The sequence below is a fragment of the Gymnogyps californianus genome, chromosome 8 (genome assembly GCF_018139145.2).
Source record: "Gymnogyps californianus isolate 813 chromosome 8, ASM1813914v2, whole genome shotgun sequence".
NCBI classification, from domain to species: Eukaryota; Metazoa; Chordata; class Aves; order Accipitriformes; family Cathartidae; genus Gymnogyps; species Gymnogyps californianus.
This window is the reverse complement of record NC_059478.1, coordinates 17,889,274-17,913,245: the sequence shown is the minus strand read 5'-3', so window position 1 is coordinate 17,913,245 and position 23,972 is coordinate 17,889,274. Positions and strand designations below refer to the sequence as shown.

The 23,972-nt window shown below is 40.1% G+C and overlaps 1 protein-coding gene across 3 annotated transcripts in view; it reads right to left on the bottom strand.

The window, feature by feature from the left end:
- TGFBR3 (transforming growth factor beta receptor 3) overlaps nucleotides 1-23,972 on the bottom strand; it is a 127,776-nt gene that overhangs the window by 24,979 nt on the left and 78,825 nt on the right. For all 3 annotated transcript variants that reach the window (XM_050900678.1, XM_050900680.1, XM_050900679.1), the window contains exons 5-8: nucleotides 15,434-15,617; nucleotides 8,021-8,189; nucleotides 5,508-5,655; nucleotides 301-490 (exon numbers count right to left, since the gene is read on the bottom strand). In XM_050900678.1, the coding sequence (XP_050756635.1) occupies nucleotides 301-490; nucleotides 5,508-5,655; nucleotides 8,021-8,189; nucleotides 15,434-15,617 (691 nt within the window). The remainder of the gene's footprint in view (nucleotides 1-300; nucleotides 491-5,507; nucleotides 5,656-8,020; nucleotides 8,190-15,433; nucleotides 15,618-23,972) is intronic.

The following is a 23,972-nucleotide window of genomic DNA, read 5'->3' as shown; positions in this document are numbered from 1 at the left end:
GCACGGCCAGCTATAACAGCTTGTGAGCTGGATAAACTATAACCATTTAATTTCACCAACATTTCAGGAAATAACACAATTTGCCTGGACTTTTCTAATCAAAAAGCCACAGATTTTTTTTTTTTTAATTTTAACCAGCATTCATAGATATTACCAGAATTCTTGATGATGAGCAGTGAAAGTAGTGCAGCCCCAAATAACAAAGCTTCAAAACTGAGAAAGCACCTTTCAAATCATCATATTCCTGGAAATACAAGATATATTTTTTCTACATGCTAAAAGTCCATCTTCAAAGCTTACCTGTATCTTCAAGTTGCAGATGAAATCTGTTAGCAACAGGGGCCTTTGTGTAGGACGTAACTGGACTATAGTTATGCTCATAAGCCCACTTGATCAAACTCTCATGCGATGAGGGAATATCAGGTATTACTGATTTACTCATAGTCATGGATCGTTCTGTTTCCTTTCCAAAACCAATACTATTTGATGTCTGAAAAGAAAGAAAAACTTGGTTCATTATTTACCATTTAAGGATACTTAAAATGGAATAGTGACACTGATTGAACATGTTTTTTACTCTATGTTACTCTATTAAATAACAGCAAACTGAGAACACCTGGGAAATAAACCAAACTCTGCCACCTTAGGCACAGAACTGCTGCACACATGGAGAAAAGCCCCCCCTTTGTCCCAGCCTCTGCCTGGAGTACAATAAATCAAGGTAGTCAGAAACGGTTAATCCCTAAATGAGACAAAGGCGTACTTACAGCCATTTGTATAATGCCGTATTTTCTTCAAAACAGAGTTGAAATGAGTTCTGAGGTGAGGTGAACTCAAGATGACAACTGATTTTTCAAACGTCCCCTTCATTTCTTTGATTAGAGCACTTAAGCTACATATGGGAAAACCTTTGTTCAAATGAGCATTACTGAAAAAGGCAAAACATAGCATGCTCATGAAGTAGAGCTGATACCAGCTAATGCTTTAAAGTCAGCTGGCACTGAGGATAGTCTGTGCCTCTCTGAATGAGCTTCATACTAGAAATGTTGTGTGCCTCCTACAAAATGCTGAGTATGTTAAACAGGACTGGATTAAATGCTTAATAGAGCGATAAGTGAGAGCATGCACGTTCATGCAAGGCCAAACTACTTAAAAGACAACATATACTTTCTGCACATAAATTTAAAATTTAATTAACAATATAAGTTTTACACAAATACATCGACACAGCAAACTCATAAATGCACTTGCTGACCTCTTAGTTTTATTATTAAATAATTACAAATAACGGCTCACTAAAGTTGGCCATGGAATACAGATGAGTCACACAGTCAGTTAGCTTTTGTTTTACTGTAAACGTTTTGCAAAATTTCAAAATTTCTTGTTCAAATAAGCAAGTCAAAGGAACATAACAAGCATCTCTAGCTGTTAGGGGGGCAGTTAGAAAATATTCACTGGTATTACACTTTAACTTGCTTTTAAGTGCTTGGCATCGTAAACTTAAACATGTATTCACACAAAGCTAAATATATATATATATTTATTTTTACATTCACAACATTACCATTATCACTATAACAATCACATCAACGACTACAGAACAAGCTGAACACACACACAGGAGGAAAGGCACAACGACCCACTTTTCAACGATTTCTGCAATGTGATTGAATTGCACTTTCTATACGCAGATGATACCATCGAATGCTGCACAACAAACACTTTCATTTCCATGCCTGATTATCTTCTCCATCATATTGGCTGCATTTTTATTTTTTTTTTTAATCCGCATTGGTTGCGGATCAAAAGATTGACTGCACTGATCTCTTTTGCCCAGATCGCTTTTAGACAGTGGTCGTATGGACCTGCTACCCAGTGTCACGGAGCTTGGCTGCACTTCTCTACCTGACCTCAGAAACAGAGCTTTTCAACAAAGAAGTGAATAAAGCTCGTAGAGAGCCCTGACAGAATGGCATAGTTTACCTCTAGCTCCCTCCCTCATTTCTTCCTAATGACCCAGTTCTGCATCCTTTAAACACTCACAGCTTCACAATTGAAGTTAAAGGGAATTTTAGGTGCAGAGTGTCTGGTTTGAGGATACTGTTACTAGTACAGTTATCAATGACTAGCAAAGGCCACTGAAGATAAGGAACAAAAAGGAAGCAATAGGTATCCTAATTTTAGTGCCTTACTACTGTTTTGGATCAAATAATCTTTTATTCTTCAACAGATACAAATCTGGACATGATTTATCACACATTTTCATATTACCACACAGCTTTGGTTGGAATTATTATGCTACCCCAACTTTGCTGGATCTCCCTCTCTGCTTTCCTTTTCTTTTTTGTCATGAGGAGACAGCTGAACAAATATTGTCTCAGAATGTTACTGTCCTAACTGGCACCTGACCATTTCCAGAGCTTGTTTATACCTCTCCACTCCATGCTGAGCCTGTAAATGTTCAGTCCTGCATCGTGTCAATGAAACAAAACTGAGCACAAGGACCTGCAGGAATAGACATACCTTCCTTCACTTGCCTGCCCTGCCAACACGTTCACACGCAGTGTATGAAACCAGGCAATCAGATCCACCTACTCAGAATAGAGACCGTTTCAGAAACTGGTGGGCAGTTGTTCTCATGTAAAGAACAGCCCCTCCAAGCTTTTGAAATCCTCATAGGTTTGTTCTGCACACTTCACCTCTCTCACTCTTCGCCCCTCAACACACTTATTTTCTTTCTGCAATTTCACTCTTTGTCCACTGTGCAACCCACAGCTTTGTAGGAGGACACCAAATCCAAAGGAAGTAATGTGAATGGCAGATAGTCCACAAGCACTGCAACACACAAGCACTGCAACACACAAGCACTGCAACACACAAGCACTGCAACACACAAGCACTGCAACACACAAGCACTGCAACACACAAGCACTGCAACACACAAGCACTGCAACACACAAGCACTGCAACACACAAGCACTGCAACACACAAGCACTGCAACACACAAGCACTGCAACACACAAGCACTGCAACACACAAGCACTGCAACACACAAGCACTGCAACACACAAGCACTGCAACACACAAGCACTGCAACACACAAGCACTGCAACACACAAGCACTGCAACACACAAGCACTGCAACACACAAGCACTGCAACACACAAGCACTGCAACACACAAGCACTGCAACACACAAGCACTGCATGGGACTTGATGTAAGGACAGACTGCAAACAGGAGTTAAATACAGCCTGGGAGAAAAGCATTGCACGTACGTTATGTGCAATTACTTTACCTAAACTATTCCCATTTTACTTGGTTTTTCGTCCATCCTCTTTCAGAGTTTCAAGAAACACAGCAAGCTGGGAGATGAGCTAGATGACCTAAAAAGTCTTTTTCATTTTTTGTCTATGAACTTAGACCTTAACAACTCACAGTCCTGGGTTTGAGGCAGCTTAGCACTAACCTTTCCCTCTTGGTTTGCCAATCCCCTCAAGACAATTCTGATTCGTACTGAGGGCAAGAAGTTAGGAAAATTGAAGTGCATGGAGCTCCGTCAACTAATAAAAAGAACATCGTGAAGCATTACCTAATTGTTTAGTAATGTTTTTATGCATTGTCTAAATTTGGGCTTGGAAAGGCCTTCAGCTTAATAGAGATATGAACAGATCCTAAATGCTGGATGTCCAGGCTTTTTAATGACATGGGGGTGTTTAGTTCCCTCCCACACTCCCCTCTAAGTAAAGGAGAACAAACGCACATTCAGAAAATGAGGCAGCTATATAAATGAAGCAGTATAGCAAACAGTTACTCACAAATCCTAACATAAATATACAAAGTCTTTTATATACTGACAGTTCCATATATAGTATTACTTTCTCTTTTTGTTAATCTAAGTAAAATGTTACCTTCTGCCACTCATTACAGAAAGAATTTTCACTTATACTTTTTACTTATACTTTCAATAATTAATAAAGAAGAATTTTAAAAAGAATAGCAGCCTTGCTTTTCTATACTCAAGTGCAGCACTTCAGACATTTTAAAATCCTCTAGAATTCCTCTCCCTGAAAATTCATCATCCATAAAGAGGCAGCTTCATGGATATGAAATACGGTACTTTGGCTATCTTTAAGCATGAAGTAAACTAATGCACAATTCTCTATCCTGTGAGAGTAGACCCATATAGGCCTAAATATACAGTGGTGAATTTTATGTAATAACCCAGAATGAAACTTTCAAGTCAAGCATTGTTTTTTGCCCTTCTGCTTACAAGTGTGGTAATCCTGGGCAACTAACCTTGACCTTTCTCTTTAAGGGCTTATTATTTAAGAACTACAGAATGACCAGAGTATCCTTTCCTGTTCGTAAAATAAAGATGTGTCAGGGATCAAAAGGGAATTTCATCACCTACCCTAGATAATTTTTCCATTCAATTTTCTGAGCAACACCCTAATTTATTTCCTTTTATTTCCCTCACTCCCAAAATCTAGCATGAAATCCTGCCTACCAATCTCTCCTCTTAGGAGATTTAGATCAAGCAGCCCTTGGATCCTGTCAGAATTAGCCTTGCACACATTAAAAGGAGAAAGCTACTAAGCAAAGTAAAATTCTTATAAATACAGATAGCTGGAGTTTGAAAATGTATCTGAGTTACTGCAAAACTGTTAATCAGGAGGCCACTGGGTGGTCCTGAGCAAACATTCAGCTCAACTGTACAATGTGCTCCTAACTGATCACTTAAGATAGAAATAGGCCACACATTTATAGGCTGCAAGATCAGCCCAATTTTATTTATTTCAGAGAGGGGAAAACACATTTTCTTAGTAGAAATGGCGTCGAGCCACAAAGCCTGTACCAAAAATCATTCCGAATCAGAACCTCCAATTATGCATAAGTATAGTTTCAGAAGTTTAGCTTTAGCAATCCTGGTTTTAATTTCTTTAAGACTTATTATTTGCGGTCTGAGGAGAGGTGAGGTCAATTTGACCAAACACTTGCTGGGGACAGAAGTACTGGTAGGGAAGAGGGCTAGAGACTACTACAACCCCAAGTGGAAGGAGTAAAAAAGTTTCCACTTCTAAAGGGATGTGGGTGTGTGCCGCGTACCTAGGATTATCCATTCTGCACTCACTGGCATCTTTCCAACTTCTGAGATGAACCTGTAGATCCACTCACCAAAGTAACAGCAAAAAGGGAGATGAACATCCAACTCCGTGTTTAGGGTACTTCAACAGAAGTCAAAAAGACATAGACCCTAAGTCCTTGCACTAACCACCTGGCTTCTGTGATGTGCTGGTCAGTTTAATAGCTCATATATTAAAAGTTAATGAGAAAAAAATACATAGTTTCTGTATTTACTCCTTGAAATGCAGTAATAGTTAAAAAAAGCAGCTAAGAGAGAAAACATTCAGAAATCAATATGGTCTAGCACTATATCACATTTAAATGGATTCTATACTGTTGTAGTATGGTATCTCTCAAAAAATAAAGGTGCCTTAACTTACAATCACTTCCAGCTTTCCCTGGACATCATGCGACTTGATAACCCAATTGACAGACTTTTTACACTTCAGGATAAGTACGACGTCTCTGACAAGTTTGGCGCCTGGTTGAGATGGTTTGATGTCAACAATTATATCCACCTGGAAAGCACTGTATGTGGAAAATAGAGAGAAAGTTAGACCAGAATGCCAGAAATTTTCAGCTATCAACCTTCTTCCAATCCATTATGTTTCCACTGTCTGGCCAGCTGATTAAAATGCTGGAGATTATCCCAGGCAACACAACATGTGCAAAACAGATTGTTATTCCACATACGCTTAAATGATTTTGCACAACAATAGAAACAAATACTTTTTAGACAAACAATATTTTTGTCTCATGTTTACAAGAAGTGTGCTACTCATTTCAGCTACTATTTAGAGCAGGTTAGTTATATGACTAGCAGTTTGCTTTATAAAGTAAATATTGTTTTCTTATTTCACTGCGACAGTGCCTAAATATAGCTGTTTCAGTTTCCTCTGGCTATAACTGTATTAAAGCTCAAAATAATATCTTAAAAAAGGCAAAAAGACAGATTAAGCAGGTTAATATAAAAAAATGCACTAATACTATATTGGGGAGTGTCTCTGCCTAGGCAGTTAAATTGTGGAAATTACTTTGCTTAGGATCTTGCGTGTGTTGAGGAATTAAGCTGTGTATTCAGTTTCCAATACTTCTGGATATATACTTACTTTAAAAAGAAAAGAAAACAGATGTCCAGCCTACTGCTTGCTGGAAAATAGATGAACACTATCCAGATTTTCAAGACCTCAGTAAAATAAGTAGAGCAAATGGGTTTGTACCCATCAATAACATCTCGTTGTGCAAAATGTTAATTCAACAGAAAAACTTTTACTTCCAGATCATCTTATGGGGCCATATATCACAAGAACGTGCTCATCCCTGAGTAACAGGTTTCAACTAATATTCTGCACTGAGACTCAGTGTATCTTGGGACCTTCGTTTCACCTCCTGCAGTTTTAACACATGCCCAGCTCAGCTTTTGTATGTTTCTTGGATATATGTTTTGTGGATATAAACTTTGTAAAAATAGCTGTGGATAATACATAAAACTAAGAACGAAGTAAGAGGAATTTAACTTACTAATTTTTTACTTTTAATAACAGAACATTTAAACATTTTGCAGTGTTATCATCTGAAAAACAAATTCCTATCGTACTATCAGTCAAAACCAAAAGCCCAGAGGGCTTGGAGACAGGGTTGTCATTGTGTAACACTGCAAGGGACTTACAATGGTGTTGATGCTAAAGAACAGCTCTGGTTCAGTATGGGGCTGCAACTCACGCCACACAGAGGCAGATCATTTGGGCTTACCTACTCCACTTCCACTACATCTCAGCACTTTCTTGCTCTCCCAAGGTTGCTAGGCAAGAATATTCTCAGGCTCTGGGTTCACCATCTTGCAATGAGATAATTACCCTTCTTGTAAAGGCCCCTCCTCCCACCTCTATCTCCCTGTGTGATTTCCTCATTAGGGATGAGATGTGCTCAAATGTAACTGCATGAGGAGCACAGCTGGACAATGCTGGATATCCAGTGTCTGCAGTACGCAGACAGGATTTTAATTCTACCTTATCTCTGATGAAATTGTACTTTTCTTCTTGCAAAAGGGAAAACCGTCTAAGTTTCATAGTAAATTTCTGTTCTAGCAACCACACTCAGCACTTAGGAAGAACTTTTCCAGGTATGACTATCTGAAGCAAACCCCATTCATGTGCTCCCACTAAGACCTAGGAAAGACCAGCAAAGGATGAATGTTTTAAATGTCTTACCTCCCAAAGGTACCTTTGACAATTTAGATAATCCTCATACCATGTACAGAGAGTTAAGTAATTTTCCCTAACCAGTAGTTATAAATTTTTTTGGTCAGTGGACCACTGTCAACCCTTAACATTTCTTGCAATTATGAAACTATCCCTTAAACTCACCTGGAAACTTGACAGAAAATACTGTTATGATTCTGCAGACCAACTTGTGGAACAACTGCCATGGACCGCAGGTCACTTGCGACCTCTGGACCACTGTTTGGGAGCCACTGCCCTAGGCCTTGCTGCCAGTCATCCCTACCTGTGACAGGTCAAGACTACTTTTAACCTCTCTCTCACCTCCTTATACAGCGGTCTCATCTTAAACCCTGTCTGTCAGACGCTGCCCTTATTCATATTCCCTTATTTACCTTATTATTGGAAAAATTTGATTGATTGAGTTAGCAGGGGGGCAGGATACAGTCCATAAAACCTGTGCTTTGCAGTCTTGTCCAGAAAAATCCTGGGATCATGAAGCAGAATCCAGAATCTTTACATACTGAAGAACTAATTTCTATTTAAGGCCAAGTACTAAGGTCCAAGCTCTTCTTGTAAGGATGAAATGGCTACTTTCAGTTGCTCTTCAATAGACAGATTAAATCTTTAGCTGTGATTTCAAACAGATTTAGTCTATGTAGACGATACTTTACCTGTATGGATTGGAATTTGGAGCAATTAGTTCAATGATATGAACTTCTCTTTCTTGGACTAAGTTAGACATAAGGCATCCCTCTGCTGTTTTTGGCTGTAGGTATCCCGCAAGGTAATTTAAAGAGAGAAAATTCTTTTCTATGTTGCACAAGGGAGGAAAAACTTGATCTGGAGGGGGAAAAAAAAAGAAAGGATATGCACCTTTACACATAGATATCAGCTTGTACGTACCGCATCTACTTCAGTGCGGCACTATATTTTATGACATAGGTCTTTAGGCTAAAAGGAGTATCTATTATCTATCATAAGCACTTATGACAAATTAACATAATATTGAAAGGGAGACCACTGTTGCAATAACGCAGCACATCTCTGATGTAAAATATATACTTCTAAACTGAACAGTTTCTATTTACGGATCTAAATATTTAATGAAAGAAAATCCCTACAAAGAGAAATCTGAAAACAATACTGAAGCAAAGTATGTGAGCATTTTTCAAAATGAATAAAACACATTTAATTTGTTCCTTGCACCTTTAAAAAAAATTTCTTCCTTTTGACATTAACTCATAGAAAACTTGTGGTCAATTCCTTCCCCCTTTAGAAAATGTTTTATTCTTGTTATTATAAACTTACCATATTTAAAAGATCACAGAAAGTATTTTCCATTTCCTTACTCAATATATTTTCCTATATATTGTGTAGTCAGAGTCAGTGTCATCTAGAAATACTGCAGTTCTCTTGTGCATGGAAAATTGAATATAGCAATAAAAGGATGAAATCAGTTGCTGATATTAAGGAAGTCTGACCATAATATCCATAACTGAAATGAAGAAATTCTAGAGTAGATATTCAATCTCTCTTTTGGTTTTAACTGCCTAGCTGATCACCAGCATTAACTAGTGTACAATGCAAACCATAAAAAATAGTCACTTGGTATGAAGTTCTCATGCACAGCCTACATTGCTGTACCCCAAGAAGCGGTATTTCCATTGAAAAATAGGAATATTTTGTATTTCTGAGATAGCTTTTGTGGTGGTGCAGCCCTTCCCCAGGCCATGTTGCAATGTCAAGACCAGCCAACATTGTGTTCTTGTGCAGTGAGCTGGGATAATCTGGTACTTTCTTATCCTGGCTATGGTATGGTGAGTTAGGATGATTAGGCACTCCTTAACCATACCAGAAACTCCTGCTGCTTGGATCATGGCCCGCCTTGGAGGGTGCCAGAATTACCTGACAAGAATTATGGCCAGAATGGAAATACACTGACCAAAGTCAGCCATCTCGCAATCCTATAAATAGTGATCCTAAGTGAGACCCTTCTAGCTCTCCGGGATCGCAGCAGGCTGTGACCCTGTATCTCCCCGAGCTGGGACACCTCTCAGGGTAGATTTTACGAGCGTTTTAAGTGGTATATTTTGCGAGGATTTTTAAGGGTAGTTTCACAAGGATTTTAAGTAGTAGATGTTGCAAGAGTTTCACAGAGCAGATTTCGCGAGGATTTCCAAGATTGTCTGCTGATAGATGCCGACGAAGAAGAAGTGGGCAAAGATCGTCTGCTGACAAATGCTGACAAAGGAGAATAGTGAGTAATTCACTACAATTAGATTTCACGAGGTTTTTAAAGATCATTTGGTACCAATAATTTATCACAACTGGCCAAGAGAGAAAAATCTCGATTACAGGTTAACCTCTGTATCTCTGTGTGTGTGTGCGCGCGATTTCATTTAGGAAACTTTGTAGTGCTCATAGCAAACTTTATTAAATCACTCTGATTAATTCGCTGATGATTAAGTATTGTTAAAAATCATACAACCTAATCTTGTGATTTATCGTAACAGTGTTAATAAATCTTAAATTGCTGCTACCTCAAAGTCATATAGGATCCATAATCACTCCTTCCCTGTCAAATTGGCATAGTAAATTAATGGGAGATTTTCCTGACCCTTTGTACCTCTTCTATTAGCCGTAAACTGTTGTCCAAGTCTGAGACTAAGTTTGGATCCAGCCACACCTAGACTCCTCTCTGAGAAAGAGTCTAGAAAGCAAGGGGGGTCCATTCTGAACCTCGTGACCCAATGGGAGGTTTTCCTTACCATTGTATTAATTCCCATTAGACATAAACTGTTGACCAACTCTGAGACTAAGATTGGATCTAGCTGCATTTAAGCTCCATCACGAGTTTAGAAAGCAAGGGGGTCCACTCTGAACCTTGTGACTCAACAGGAGGGTCTCCCTTACCCTTTTGCGTCTCTGGTCTCTGTGTAAATCATTCTAAATCGATTCTAACTCAATTTTCCTTTCTATGTTTCTCCCATGTAGTAAGTAATAGTGAATCTTGCCATTGAACTTAGTTAAGTCGCACTTTTACAAATTCACATTAAAATCACCTTTTGCTAACACCTTTGACAATGATTCAAGTGATCTAAACCACTCCTTTCGCGACAAATTGGCATAGTCGGCGGATCCTAAATCAGGATTCGCAACAGCTTTACATATGAATTGTCATAATACACAGAAGGGCTAAGTATCATGTTCAAAGACACAAAGTCCTGTAAGAATGTAATTCCAAATGGCTGGCTCTTTGACCTTTGCTTTACAAAGAAGGCTTTCCTATTAAGGTCAGTAGCAAGATAGAAAAAAGAAAAAAATTAAATATAATGCATTATGCATGTAAAACTGTGGATGAACTCTTAAAAGCTGAGCTGAGACCACTGTTAGCATTTGCTCCCTAAATGAGAGCTGAAATGTCACCCCTGAAGTGCATTTGTGTGTGCTACACAACTTTGCAGGGAGACCAGAGACTCCTGTGACCCCAGCCACTTCAGAAACAATTAGGGGAGTTTCTTCTCCTGATCTTACACAAAGTAGTCTTTGAATATTAACCTTGCTGTCTTCCCTACAGAATCTATGAAAGCTGTATGAGGCTGTAACTATTCATACTGCCCAAGCAAAGCACTCCTCAAACATCTGGTATGTGCCCTGCCAGATTAGCCTTGAATGCAGCTGCAGTTCTGCCAGCTCCTCCCACAACTGCACAGAATGGGAAATGATCCCAAATGGTCTACACTGAGCTTGAATTTATATAGATACAAACACACACACACACAGAGATACTAGGTATTTGCTTCTCAGCTGCCGTACAACACAATTCAAGCCATAAAATAACAGATTCTGAGTAGTTCATGGATAATTACCATGCATGCTATCATTTGCCATTGCAAAGAACTTGGTTCCTGCTCCTGGCACTTCCATTAAACGTCTCTGGAGCTCTCAAGAACCGCTGCTCTTGCTGCCACCAGCACAGAGGCTCCCCAGCCCGGGCCTCCGCTCAATAGCACGCTTCTCCTCTGCAGCAAATTTTAACTCTGTCACTGGCTACTTGATGTACACATTTACTTCCCCCCTTCACCAAAATGTATTTACTCTCGTCCGTACCAGTTACCAAGATCTGGGCTGGAACAGAAAAGAAAAGGGGATCCATTTCATCTTTCTTTGCTCACTACACTTTACTTTTTTTAGTTTCAGGGCTGTCTACTTACTTTGGAAAGGGACTGCAGGTGTCTGCAATCAATTAAAAACCTTACTAAACTAGCCAGCAAACAGTCAATTTATGGACCCTGTGCCTCTCTAATCTCCACAGACTCCCAATATGGAATCAGACACGAGGTTTGCCTGTAATACGCTTAGCAGAGGGTCTCTGGCCAGCACGCCCAGGTGTCACGGGGCCCCGCTTGCCAGAAGGCACACAGTGGAGCTGTGCACAGCGGCCGGCAGCCGCCTTCCCCTTCAGCGTGTGCCAGGCTGCTCAGATGAAGCCAGAGGATTGCACACTGGGATCTGTAGTTTCTGTGGGCAGCACCTCCATTTTACAGACAAGGACAGACACCGTCTGCTCTATTCTACACAAATTAGGTGTCATCTGCAGGTTCTTGGCTAAATTGGATAAAAGTTGAGTATCCCAGCTTAAAATCATGAGGAGGTTTTTGTGAAAATGAGCGCCGTTAATCAGGTGTCACTCTCCAAGACAGGCGCCCTGGGCAGCCGCAGTTTGATTCAGCAATAAAAATCCCATCCAAGCAGAGCTTGCCTTTCAAAGTCTGAGCTGGGGATAAGCGAGGCGTTTGGGATTTTCCTCAGCCACTCTGATGGCGGGGCTTTTTCATGTGTATTTTGCAGTTTACTAGCCCTTAGCACGACAGAGATCAGAACCTCGACTGACATTTAATGGCAGGGTATAAATGGAGCGGGGAAGGGGCTGCAGCGGCCTCTGGAGGGAGGGTAGAAACTCTCAGCAGTACTCACCCCCCAGCAGGACACACAGCTAAAGCCTGACACAATGCAATCACCTGCAAGTATTAAACCAAGCAAGTACGGTGTGCAGGATACGTGTACAGGCTACAAATTCAGAGTCAGGACTGAAGCTTCAGCTTCCGCCCGGACAGAAGTACAATGTTACTGTCTGTAAACAGACTGTACATTTTCCAGTCTAGTTATTGTTATGGCTGACTTTTTTTTTTTAATTATTATTTAGCTAAGAAATGCGTTGAAATTAGGCTCCCTCCAGGCTAGCACATCTGCCCTTGATTTACACTGGTGGTACTGGATGCATTAGGTGACATTTAGCTAGCTGATAAGTCTTCTTGACTTGTACAATCGTATCTTATTGAAGCATGAGAAAGTAAACTGACTTCTGCTGAAAAACGTGTACTAAGATCACTTTCACCATGAGCAGTCCCGCTTTCTAGAATCTGACAGCAATTATCACAGCACTCACTTTGCCATCTCCTTCACTACACAAATCAAAGCAAGAACAAGAACCCCACTTCTTGTGCCCTCTTCCTCTAAACCCTCATTCTGGCCCCTTTAAGTTCTCACTGTGCTCACCATCCCTGCAATATTTGATTGGCCACTCTTTCGAATTGACAGGATTCAGATGCACTTGGCCCTGACCCAGTTTGCTAGCTCGCTCAGCTGCCTTTCATTTGCAGCTTCAAAAGTGATTTCAGAGACCCATGGCGTCAGAAGCAGTTTTACGCTATGAAAGATCACCCTTCTTCAGATCTTTTTGTCCTCTGGCTTGCATTTTCTGTTTGCTGTATTCAGCTACAGCCTCCACTTCTAAAATGTCACATCTTCCAGTTTCAGATTTTTCTAACTTGAGCGAAGCTGAAATGCAGACAATTACATGCATACTGCCATTAAATTCTGTATCCGTCATGTAGCAAGGAACTACTTCATATGACCACCTATAGATTACGAGTAATACTAGCTGTGATTCACAGACTGGCAGCTGAGGGTACCTGACTAAAGCACTTGAGGAGTGTAAGTTTTGTATGAAAAGCCTGAAACATCCATCAGCATACGCTGTGGTTTGTGGAATCCAGTGATTCCATTGTTCACGCTGCAGAGAAGCAGACCAGGACCATGTCCCACGTGGTTTCCACAGAACTCCTCACACAACTGCTGCAGTTCAAGAACTGACCCTGTCCCCACCCCTGAACACATGCATAACCCCCACACATACATGCATATTCATTCTTCTGCCAAGAATTTAAATCAAAATCAAATATGGTTACAGCTGAGCTAGTTTGTAGGAGCCTTCTCAGAAACTGACTATTTTGGTTGCCTGCCAAGTTCCATTTTGTGTACTTACTCCTAATAAAATTGTGTTTTAACACATTCTAAGGATGATGCAAAGCTCTCCTCTTTAGCTGCCTAGTTTGACTGGAGACACGCAAATCAACAAACAAAATTTTATCTGTTTTTTGACGTATATGTTCATCTCTGCAACACAGAGACCACTACTCCATGTATACGTTCCAAGGGTACTTTAATAAGCTAATAAATATATTTCTGAATGATTTTCTGGCATTAAAATCCACGACTGGTGCCAAGTAGAACAAAAATCACGCAGGGGAATCCTGTACAAATTTGGCAGGATTTGGATAAAACCAACACAGGCATGTTCCGATTTTGGGGGGCAAGCCTCATGCTTCAGGAAATCAAATGATCAGATACAGGTGGTTAGGAAAGAATGTTTTCTCCACAGAAGGTTTTTGGGGTTTTTTTTTTTGTAGCCAACTAGTTCAGCTATGCAGGAGTTTCTCTAGAAATATTGCTGAAGTACTACTAAATTAGGCGGCTGGTGCTCGTAAACGCTGAGCCCACCGGTACTCGTTGGATGTTGATAAAATGTTTTATTGATTTCTATTCTTCCCATCACTGAACTTCTTGAGAGACAACAATTAGTTTCAAAATATCTGGATCACTACCTGCAATGCAAATCAGTTCCAGTTTACTTTTACCAGCCTTTATTCTTGCTGCTTTTGGTTATAGCCTAAACCTGGACGTTTGCTTTAGCCAGAGCTTGGATGACATCTTCAGAGAACGAAAACACCAGTGAATTGCAGGCCATTAGGTAAAGAACACTGACATCTTTAAACATCCCATACCTGCGAAAAAGAAAATTTCACCCCCAATCATCCTGCACTATAAAGGAAAGTCTGCTCTCCCTGCAACGTTCCTTTTACTAACTATATATTTTCCAGAAAACGAACTTGAATAGAGATAAGTAGGGCATAAACCCTCCTGAACCAACTGCCTTGCTGCAAGAATACAGTGAAGAGAAGAGTCATGGCTCTTGTGTTATCCACGGTTTATGACCAGCTCAGGTGGAACTCCCCTGCAGAAGACATGCTATGTGACTGGCAGCCAGCTGAGCGAAAGCATGAGCCAGAAGGTGCTGCAGAGGCTCATATTGTTAAGTTGTTCCAGCACTGCTCAGCTACAGAGCTACAGTCCAAATCCTACCCTAATACGGGCCTGTGAAATCCCTGAGGAGCTGGAGTCCTCTCCCACCTGACTTAGGCTACCTGATGAATTTGGCATGCAGCTCACAGGGACAGGAAATCTTTCTCTTTGGGATGAAAATACACAAGGACATCAGACTGAGGCAACTTATCTTGGTGAGGAAAGCAATAATTCTTTGCCCAAAGTAGTCTGGATCCTTATACAAGCAAATACTGAAAAAATATAACTCTGGTCTTTCTAGAAATTACCCCCTACCTCAGGTTCTCCGCTTCAGTCCTTTAGATGAAGACACCCAAATAATCACCATGAGTAGTTTATTCCTTTTAAAAGATGAAGCTTTGACTCCTGTAAGATTCTGGCCAATTGCATCCACATTTATGAGTATAAAATTATGGCACCAGAATCCATTAGAAGTTGCCTAAATCCAAGGTCTGGTCTTTAGATGCTCTTATTTCTCTGCCTTCCTCTTTGATATCACATCTCTTGGAAAACGAGAGGTACGTTTAAAGATTAAAAAAAGTGTGAAATAATACTACAGCAAGACTTATTCTCAACATCTAGAAGTGCCTATCAATTCTGTTGGTTTTGTTTTGTTTTACCTTCTCCTACTTTAATATAGATGTTCCTTGATATTTTGAGTTCAGTGAAAGATGTTACTGCTCCATATTCCTTCTGGGCCCACTGTAGCAGATGTTCATTTTTCTCAGGAAAAAGCTTTTCTTCCGTTTCTGCTGACAAGGAGAAATTTCCCTTCTCAAACTGAACAACGGAACCTAAAGACACCTGATGGGAATAAAAACATATTTTTAATGTGGCACATTTATCTGCACAGACAGGTAGCATGTTTAAGCAATGTAACCTGTCACATCCAAATGCATTCACTGAAGGTGATTATGGCTTATTTCCAACAATGCCTAAACTTAACATGTTTTAACATCTGCATAATGATTCCTTTTTCAGAGATGTTTTTAAAAAATGAAGCACCCATCAGCCTGGCTGGGGTGCACATGGCAGCTGATTAACGGAGGGCTCTGAGCCACCCTCTGAAGTCGTGCTGCTGCAGAAGTGGTACGACAGCGCTGCAAGGGGAGCTGAACTGTGGGGGCAAGGGGAGGGCTGGAAGACAAGAGGAAAACTAAGACAGAAGAGAGTAAGAAGATGATGGTCTGAGGAACTGAAGGGAGAGAAGGATGTGAAGCTCAATAAAACTGGGAACTACTGAAGTAACTCCCAAATCAGAAAGAACATGAGTCCAAGCTCAGTGACACATAAAGGCCAACGGAGAAACACAGAGTAAGGAAAGAGAAAGGCTTAGAGAAAAGGAAGATATTTACTGTTGCTTTATTTACAGGAAGCGAGGACATGCTTTAGTCTAACACATAAAGCAGTGAGTTATACATCTTTAGAAAAATCCTTATAAATAGGTTACATTAACTCAGGTCTTGACTGGAAAAACTAAAATGTTGTTTAGAACAGTCAAAATGGCAAAACAGTAAGTAGAAGTGTAAAGGGTTCTGCGGGAAAGCCTAAGATTTTCAAATACAAATTCACTGGAGTGGCAATAGCATCACTCAAGAAAAGAACATGGCACAGGGTCAGACTCTCTTTCAGATTAGGACCTGCTTCAACTTGCATTGGTCTTGAGAGATAAACAAGTCATTCCAGATTTACTGCAAAGCAAGATCATCCCAACAGCAACCTTTTGGCTCTCCTGTCCCTGCAGAGGGATGTGGCCAACACTTCCAGAACATTTGTCAGCTCTCAAGAGGTCCCTATAGCAAGTGGTGAAAGAAGAGCATTCCTTCATCTGCCCAACCTCAGGAGCCATCACCCATCCATACACTTCACTGTCTCTTCCTTCAAGGTGCTTTAGGACTGGGGCCTGCATGCCCTACCTGGGCTGGACCTTCCATGAACACTTTCACTAAGATCTAAAACATCAAGTGAAAAATAACATGTGCTTGAGTGAGCGAGCATAGCAAGATGAATAAGCTTTCAAGTTTGAATGCATCAGTGAAGATTTCTTTGGACATATTCCTTGTAGTAGTGTGTAAGCAGTGCTTGCCCAGATATAACACACAGCCCCTACTTCCAGACTGCTGCAGTAGACAAGGCTTCAGGAAAGAAGTACCATTTTCTTGTGCTGTCCTCAGAGCAGCCCAGGAAGAAGTCCAAGTCACTCTGCTGCTCTCCTGCCCCTTCCCTTTCCCTGTCTTTCTACTAACCCAGATTTCTTTGGTGGAACAAAAGTACATTTTTTTTTCCCACTGAAAATCCAAAACTACTAATGATGACAATTGGAAGAGCGTGTCATGGTTTAACTGCAGCCAGCAACTAAGCACCACGCAGCTGCTCACCCCTCACAGTGGGATGGGGAGGAGGATCGGGGGGGGGGGGGGGGGGGGGGAGTAAAACTCGTGGGTTGAGATAAGAACAGTTTAATAACTAAAGTAAAATAAAATATAATACTAACTAATAATAATAAAAATATAATAATAATAGTAATGAAAAGGAATATAACAAAAAAAAAAAGAGAGAAATAAAATCCAAGAAAAGACAACCGATGCACAATGCAATTGCTCACCACCCGCTGACCGATGCCAGAGCCGCGATCTGCCCCTCCCGGCCAACTCCCCCCTGTTTATATACTGGGCATGATGTTCCATGGTATGGAATACCCCTTTGGCTAGTTTGGGTCAGCTGTCCTCGCCATGCTCCCTCCCAGCTTCTTGCACACCTGCTTGCTGGCAGAGCATGGGAAACTGAAAAGTCCTTAACTTAGGATAAGCGCTACTTAGCAACAACTAGCACATCAGCGTGTTATCAACATTATTCTCACACTAAATCCAAAACACAGCACTGTACCAGCTACTAAGAAGAAAATTAACTCTATGTCAGCTGAAACCAGGACAAGGGAAAAATACATCATAACAATTTCTAACCTGTCCTGAGTATTATTTACACATTAAAGCAGGATAATGGTAATTAAGTATCTCTCTAACCTTTTAAACAATAACAATTATTTAACAGAGATTATCTGAAGTCAGGTTCCAATTACAGAAATTAACTAACAGCAACCAAATATTACCTTCCCTGGAGCGACTGTTCCCAGCACTACTTCAGGATGTTATATATCAGTTTGTTTAGCGCCTACAAATATTTGTCAAAGTAGACACATAAATTACACCCTTTGGCACACAGAAAGAACTTCAAAGTTCTTCCCTGTGCTTCCAGCTATTACGTTAGCATTCATTATGCATACATCACATACTCGCCTCTAAGAGAAGGCTCATGTAATTCAGAATTCAATTTGACCAGACCTGTCACAAAAACCAGCTTAGGAATCCTTTTGCCAGAATAGTTTTCAAAGTTTAAACTAACTTCTATTTCAATTCTGAATGATCTTCCTTATTTGTTGTTTTTCATATGACTACCATAAAACATTTCCTTTAAATGAAAAAAGTCTTTATTCAGTGTAACACAGAATACACCATATCCTCTCAATACTCTCATACTTCTCAAATAAGAAAGCAAACTCTGCCATTAGAGTAAATCCACTGCCCCCAAATCTACAATACTAGGAAGAGAGAACAACACAGTTATCTTTAAAACATATTTAGCAAGCAGCATTCACTTTGTACTTTCACCACTTAGATGCAGCTACACCATGGATTGATTTTATGGGGCATCTCTACAGTGCTCCTAACACGTTAAATTTTATAGTGTACACAGTCTTGTAGGATGACAGTGACACAGCACAAGCCAGGTCATGCAGGGACTGCACACAGAGCACCTCTTGGCAATGCAGTCTTTTATATCTGAGACATGTGGGACATCTTTGTAGAGCTATGGCCTAACTAGAAACATCTCCCGTGCATAAAAATTGCAGGATTTAAGGATTTAACCAGTTATTATTTTGCAGGGATATTGAGTAGATGCTGGCATTCCACTCTCAGGAACAAACCTCCTTAACTACCTCAAAAATACTACAGTTTATCCAACAAGTACAGTAGTTGCTTTTCATTTACACTATTTCACAATGTTTCAGGTATTTTTTATGGTCAGTATCAGAGTAAAGAAGTATCAGTGTAACCTTTTAAGGCATTTGAGGAAAGTGTGAGAGAAAATATTCCTTCTAAATATTGACCAAAGAAATGCATTAGCTTGCAATAATGCATTTTCACTGTATTTTTTCATTTGAGATTTGAGATATTTAAATGTCTGCTAACACAACAGCTTTCGTCCTCAGAATACACTTGGTTTTCCATTTATTACTAATTAAAACTTGAAAACCTTCTGCATCATCCTGCGGCATAAACAAATGTCTTCCTGAGAGACAGATGCTATGAATGAACCCCAAAGTTACTGAGTCCTACTAGGGAGGAACTGACAGACAGAGAGCAGAGCAACTAAAAAGTCTGGCACAAGCATCCTTACTAAATGATCATACAGTAAACATCTTCAAATAAACATGAAGCTTATAATTTATTTTTTTAATCGTATACTAAAATCTATTTGAAATGCTGGTTCCACTACCACGTTTTAGAAAGGAGTGCAGAGTTCTGCTGTGCCTGCCAATGTTGGGATTTTTACTACACAGACCTAAGGCAAGGTTAAGTGAGCCAAGCACGTTATTTTTTCTGGAAAGAATTCAACAGACTCTTCCAAAAAAGGCAACCATCACTGTTTCAACACCTGCCTTGAACATTAACTACTTACTCTTCAGAACAAACCAAAACCAGCTCTCTCTAACGTACTTAGGATAATCCAGAGCATTAAAACTGAGGAATGTTTTAAATATTTGGGAATAGATCACCAATTTTTATCTGAGCACTCACTACAAAGCCAACTGGGTGACTAAGAAACTGGTGCCACATACAGTTTTATCTCCTCACTTCATCTCCTCCAGTGATTACTTTCAGAGGTTGCAGAGTGGAAAAAGTGCCCCAGCTCTATTTCTTCCTGTTGTTGTGGGGACATTAAAAGTGACTGCATCAGAAACATCCTCTGCTGCTGAGTTCACCTACATGCCCTGTCACATTTCTGAGGCTAAATGAGGAAAATTCCAAGCCTGACATGGAAAATCAGTTTGCAAGACCAAAAGACACTGGCGATGGCCACTAACCACAGCAAGGACTGCAGTTCAAAGGGCTCTTCTGCAGTCAGAGGAAACAAGGATCAAGTACAGTATTTTGAAAATTTGCTACTAAAACCTGAGTATTCTATCGAAGAACAAAACATGTTTAGGAAAACATTTTGATTACACACATTACTACCCTGCTGACCATTGGGGAAAATAGGGATTGTAATTTTCTTTGCACTGTATAGAGGCAAGGAAACATATACCCCTCATGCTGGGGGAAAAAAAAAAAAAAAAAAAAAAAAAAGCCTTTATACGTCCCTTAAGAAAACATTCCAGTCTTACAAAACCGCCCTTGCAAGGCTGCCATGGTAGTTCAGGCCATCAGCTACCTGGTAGAAGTGCGTGTTACTATTCCCCAGAAGGAACAACTCTCAGAACCAACCCTGAGTTATCTCAAATATATACACTGGTGAGCATGAACACTGCATGCACTCAAAACAGCATCTTCAGTTTCTTATTTTACCTATTTCCTTCACTCCTTTTAAATGTTTATTGCCTTTTTTTTTTTTCTTTGAACCGGGATCCAGGGGGGATATTTACTTTGTTTGCTTTATGACATTTTAAGTATTTAATGTAGTTATAATTCAGAACTCCCAAGTAGGAAGCAAGTTCATAATTTAGCCTTGAGAGAGAGGTAGGCACCTTTGAGAGATGACTCAGAATACAAAGTTAAGTGTCCACAGCTACACAGCATGAACCAAACCCTCCCCTCACAGCAACAGCTACACCACTACCCACCAAGGCCCCTCCAGCACAAGTGACCAACAAAGCCCCCATAAAGCCAAGACTGAGGCAAATATACTAGCAGATAAAAATATGAAGGATGCTGCTTTTCATCTGAGCTATACAGTATCAGACCTGTGGCAGAACGTGTAGGAGAGGAGTAAATCTGCTCAGAATAAAATTCAAAAACTTGAACCAACTTTCAGAGCAGCCCACATGGGATTCAGACTCAGCTGGTGTTTTTTGATAATGTACTTTGATGTGCTTTGGCGGCCTTACAGAGGAAAAGTGAAGCCATGGATGGAGAAATATCTGGTATTCGGAAACTCAAAAATATATCCTTTGTTGTTCATAAATCCACATACAACATACAGTAATCACCAAGAGAACAATTCTCTTTGGTAAGTGACTAAGAAACACACTGCTTTTGAAGTGACATGCAACATTTGTGAATCATCTATCAGCTTTGCATAGTCCTTACCAGCCACAGAGGTGCAATGCTTTCAGGCAGTAGTAAAATTTTTCATTTTCAGTTTAGTGTTCTCAAGACCACATACAGTCATCACAAAATTCCACTTCCAGTTTTCACATTTTTGAACACACACACACACACACGCGTAAAAGAAGCAGCATTATCTTAATTACATTTTAGATTTTAATTCTGCTTCCTAGGAGATGCTCAGTTTGCCAGCTACCAAAGATCTTGATAGGAATTAAGGCTGCTCAACACTTTCTCGGGATGAAAGCAGAACCTCGTGGGATCAGACTCTTACACATCTTTATGCATTTAGAAAGAAGATCCTGGGATTTTCCATCAAAGCTGAAACTGTGTCAAAGCAAGTGCAACTTTCAAAACCCCCATGGAACAGTTACTAGAATGATAAAAAGGAAACAAAAAAAATCGGTGTAAAGGGGAAAACTGTTTCCAAAGTTTAGGGCTCAGCAAGGGTTTATTAATCACACACAGGTAATTGTCCACTCATCTCACATTAATCTAACAACATCTTAATAGACTCAACGTAACACTCGTTTGATCTGAACAAAATACGGTAACAGAAGCTTTTTCAGGGATTCTGTTTCAAGTTAGATTCAATTTAGTGGAAGAAGAGAAGGGGAGAATTAAAGCATATCTATGCAACTGCAGCTATAGTTTCCACTGGAATCGATGACTCAGTAACACAACCTGTTGTGATTTATTATCTCCATGTCACTAACACGGGTAGTCTGCCAAAATCCACTGCCTGCTTCTATAAACTTGACTAGCTAAAGCCCCGGTTTACCAAAGCAAGCAAAGAAGGGAAGGAGCCGTGACCATACAGAAGAGAAAAGACCATCACAGACGCCTGTTCCAGGCCCTTCAGCCTCCTGCAAGATCGCTCTGGGAACACACCTCAACCACTAAATGCCAGAATGTTGTTTCTTTCCTTACTCTTGCAGCTTGGTTTAACTTAAAGCCCAAGTCTTCCTAACTATCAGCCTCCTTTGCTCTGAAAGTGATGGGTCTGGGCTCCTAGAGGGACCGTCAGAAGGAGGAGCACGCAGGATCAGTCAGTGGCAGCAATGAGAAAGATCAGCATGAGATCCAAGAGGCAGCATCATCCAGATCTTGCCCATCCACACCCCTAACAAAATTTTAACTGGAGCGGTGACCCATGAAGACAGCTCACTCTCGAAGCTGAAAGAAACACCAAGCAATAAAGTCTGAGTTTTGAAAGATGGCCTAAATCACCTGGGACAGGAGATCTAGTATGAACTATGTGATACTCTTAGCAAACCAGGCTCCAAAAAAGTGCAGGACTTGAAAGTCCCATGAAAGGAGAAACAAAGGCACATGGACCTGCCTTGCTTCCTCTGAAATTTACTGGCAAGTTGGTATTTTTGAAATATTTCTGCCCAAACCAAAATGCTTACAGTGAAAGCAGAGGACACCTATGCATTGTAAAATTTCCCTATTTTGGGACATCACACTACCACATACAGACATTTTTTACCATACACTGCATATTTGCTTCACGTACTATATCTTGCCTCCTAAGCCAGAAATATCACTTCTCTTCTGTAACGCCTTCCCAAAGCAAGCTTTGAATGAAAAACACCCAAAAACCCTAGATATTTAAAGATGCCGCACTAGTGTTATTGTACTCTTAAACTCCTTTTACTGAATGCAGACAATGCATCACTTTCAAACGTGTGTTTACCACTCTACCACCCATTTTCCGCCATCCCTACTTCTGACAAAACCCTTCCACTCTATTGCCAAGAACGTAAGAATAACCACCATACATAGCCTGAGGTCCGCCTGATATTTCTGGGAGTAAACCAGTTATATAGACTTTAGAAAAGCAGGATTTTGCAGGAGGTTGAATCAGGCCATGAGACAAAGTCTCCAGGGAAATTTACTATTGTGAAAAGCATAATAAGAGTTACTGTTTACTAAACACTGCTTTTAATTAGACACTTAATGTTATTTTCACATTCTTTCAAAAGGCAAGGAAATGGTGTGGGGAGGGGAAGGGGGAATATGAACTCTGCCAAGTGGAAAAGGGCAACTACAGGATTATTTCCAGCTCCCGAGTAGAAGAACGATGAAGATTTACAAAAAAAACAAACCCAGGATTCTATAGAAATGTAAACGTCCTTTTAAATTCCTCTTCACACTGTTACACAACACTGAAAATCTACTGCTTTTACTTTGAATAGTGAAAGGTCACTATTTATACTAAATTTATCACTAGTCATGCATTTCCTATCCTTCCTCACTCTTCTCCTAGCAGAGCACTCTGTTCACATCTGGGTCTGTTTAACCAGTGATTGGAAATTTAGCCTTCTGATTTCCCGTTAAATACTAGGCACAGGAAAACAAATAGCACTTGTTTTTCAGTGAGTTTTGTCAGTCATCCAAAATCTAGTGCAAACCATAGAACAGCCTGTGGTTTGGTGGCAGAGATCCAAAATATGTGAACCATATTTTCATGAAGTGAAAGGAATAAACCAGCTATTGGCTGAAGTAATAAGAACATGGCTTTTTTCTTCTTGGAAATACAGAAATTACTAATAATTAAACTCTTCATTCTACCACTTATTCTTCTTTAAAGCTTTTCTTTTTTCTTTTCAAATCTCAAGCCAAGAGCATGTGATCTGGTTTTGTATTTATCATTACTGGTGTTGCCTCCTCCATTTTACTAACAACACACACATTCAGTCCTATTAAAGGGATTCTTGTGAGTAAGGTTATTTGGTTGCATAGGTGCTTTCTCATCCATAACTCTTAC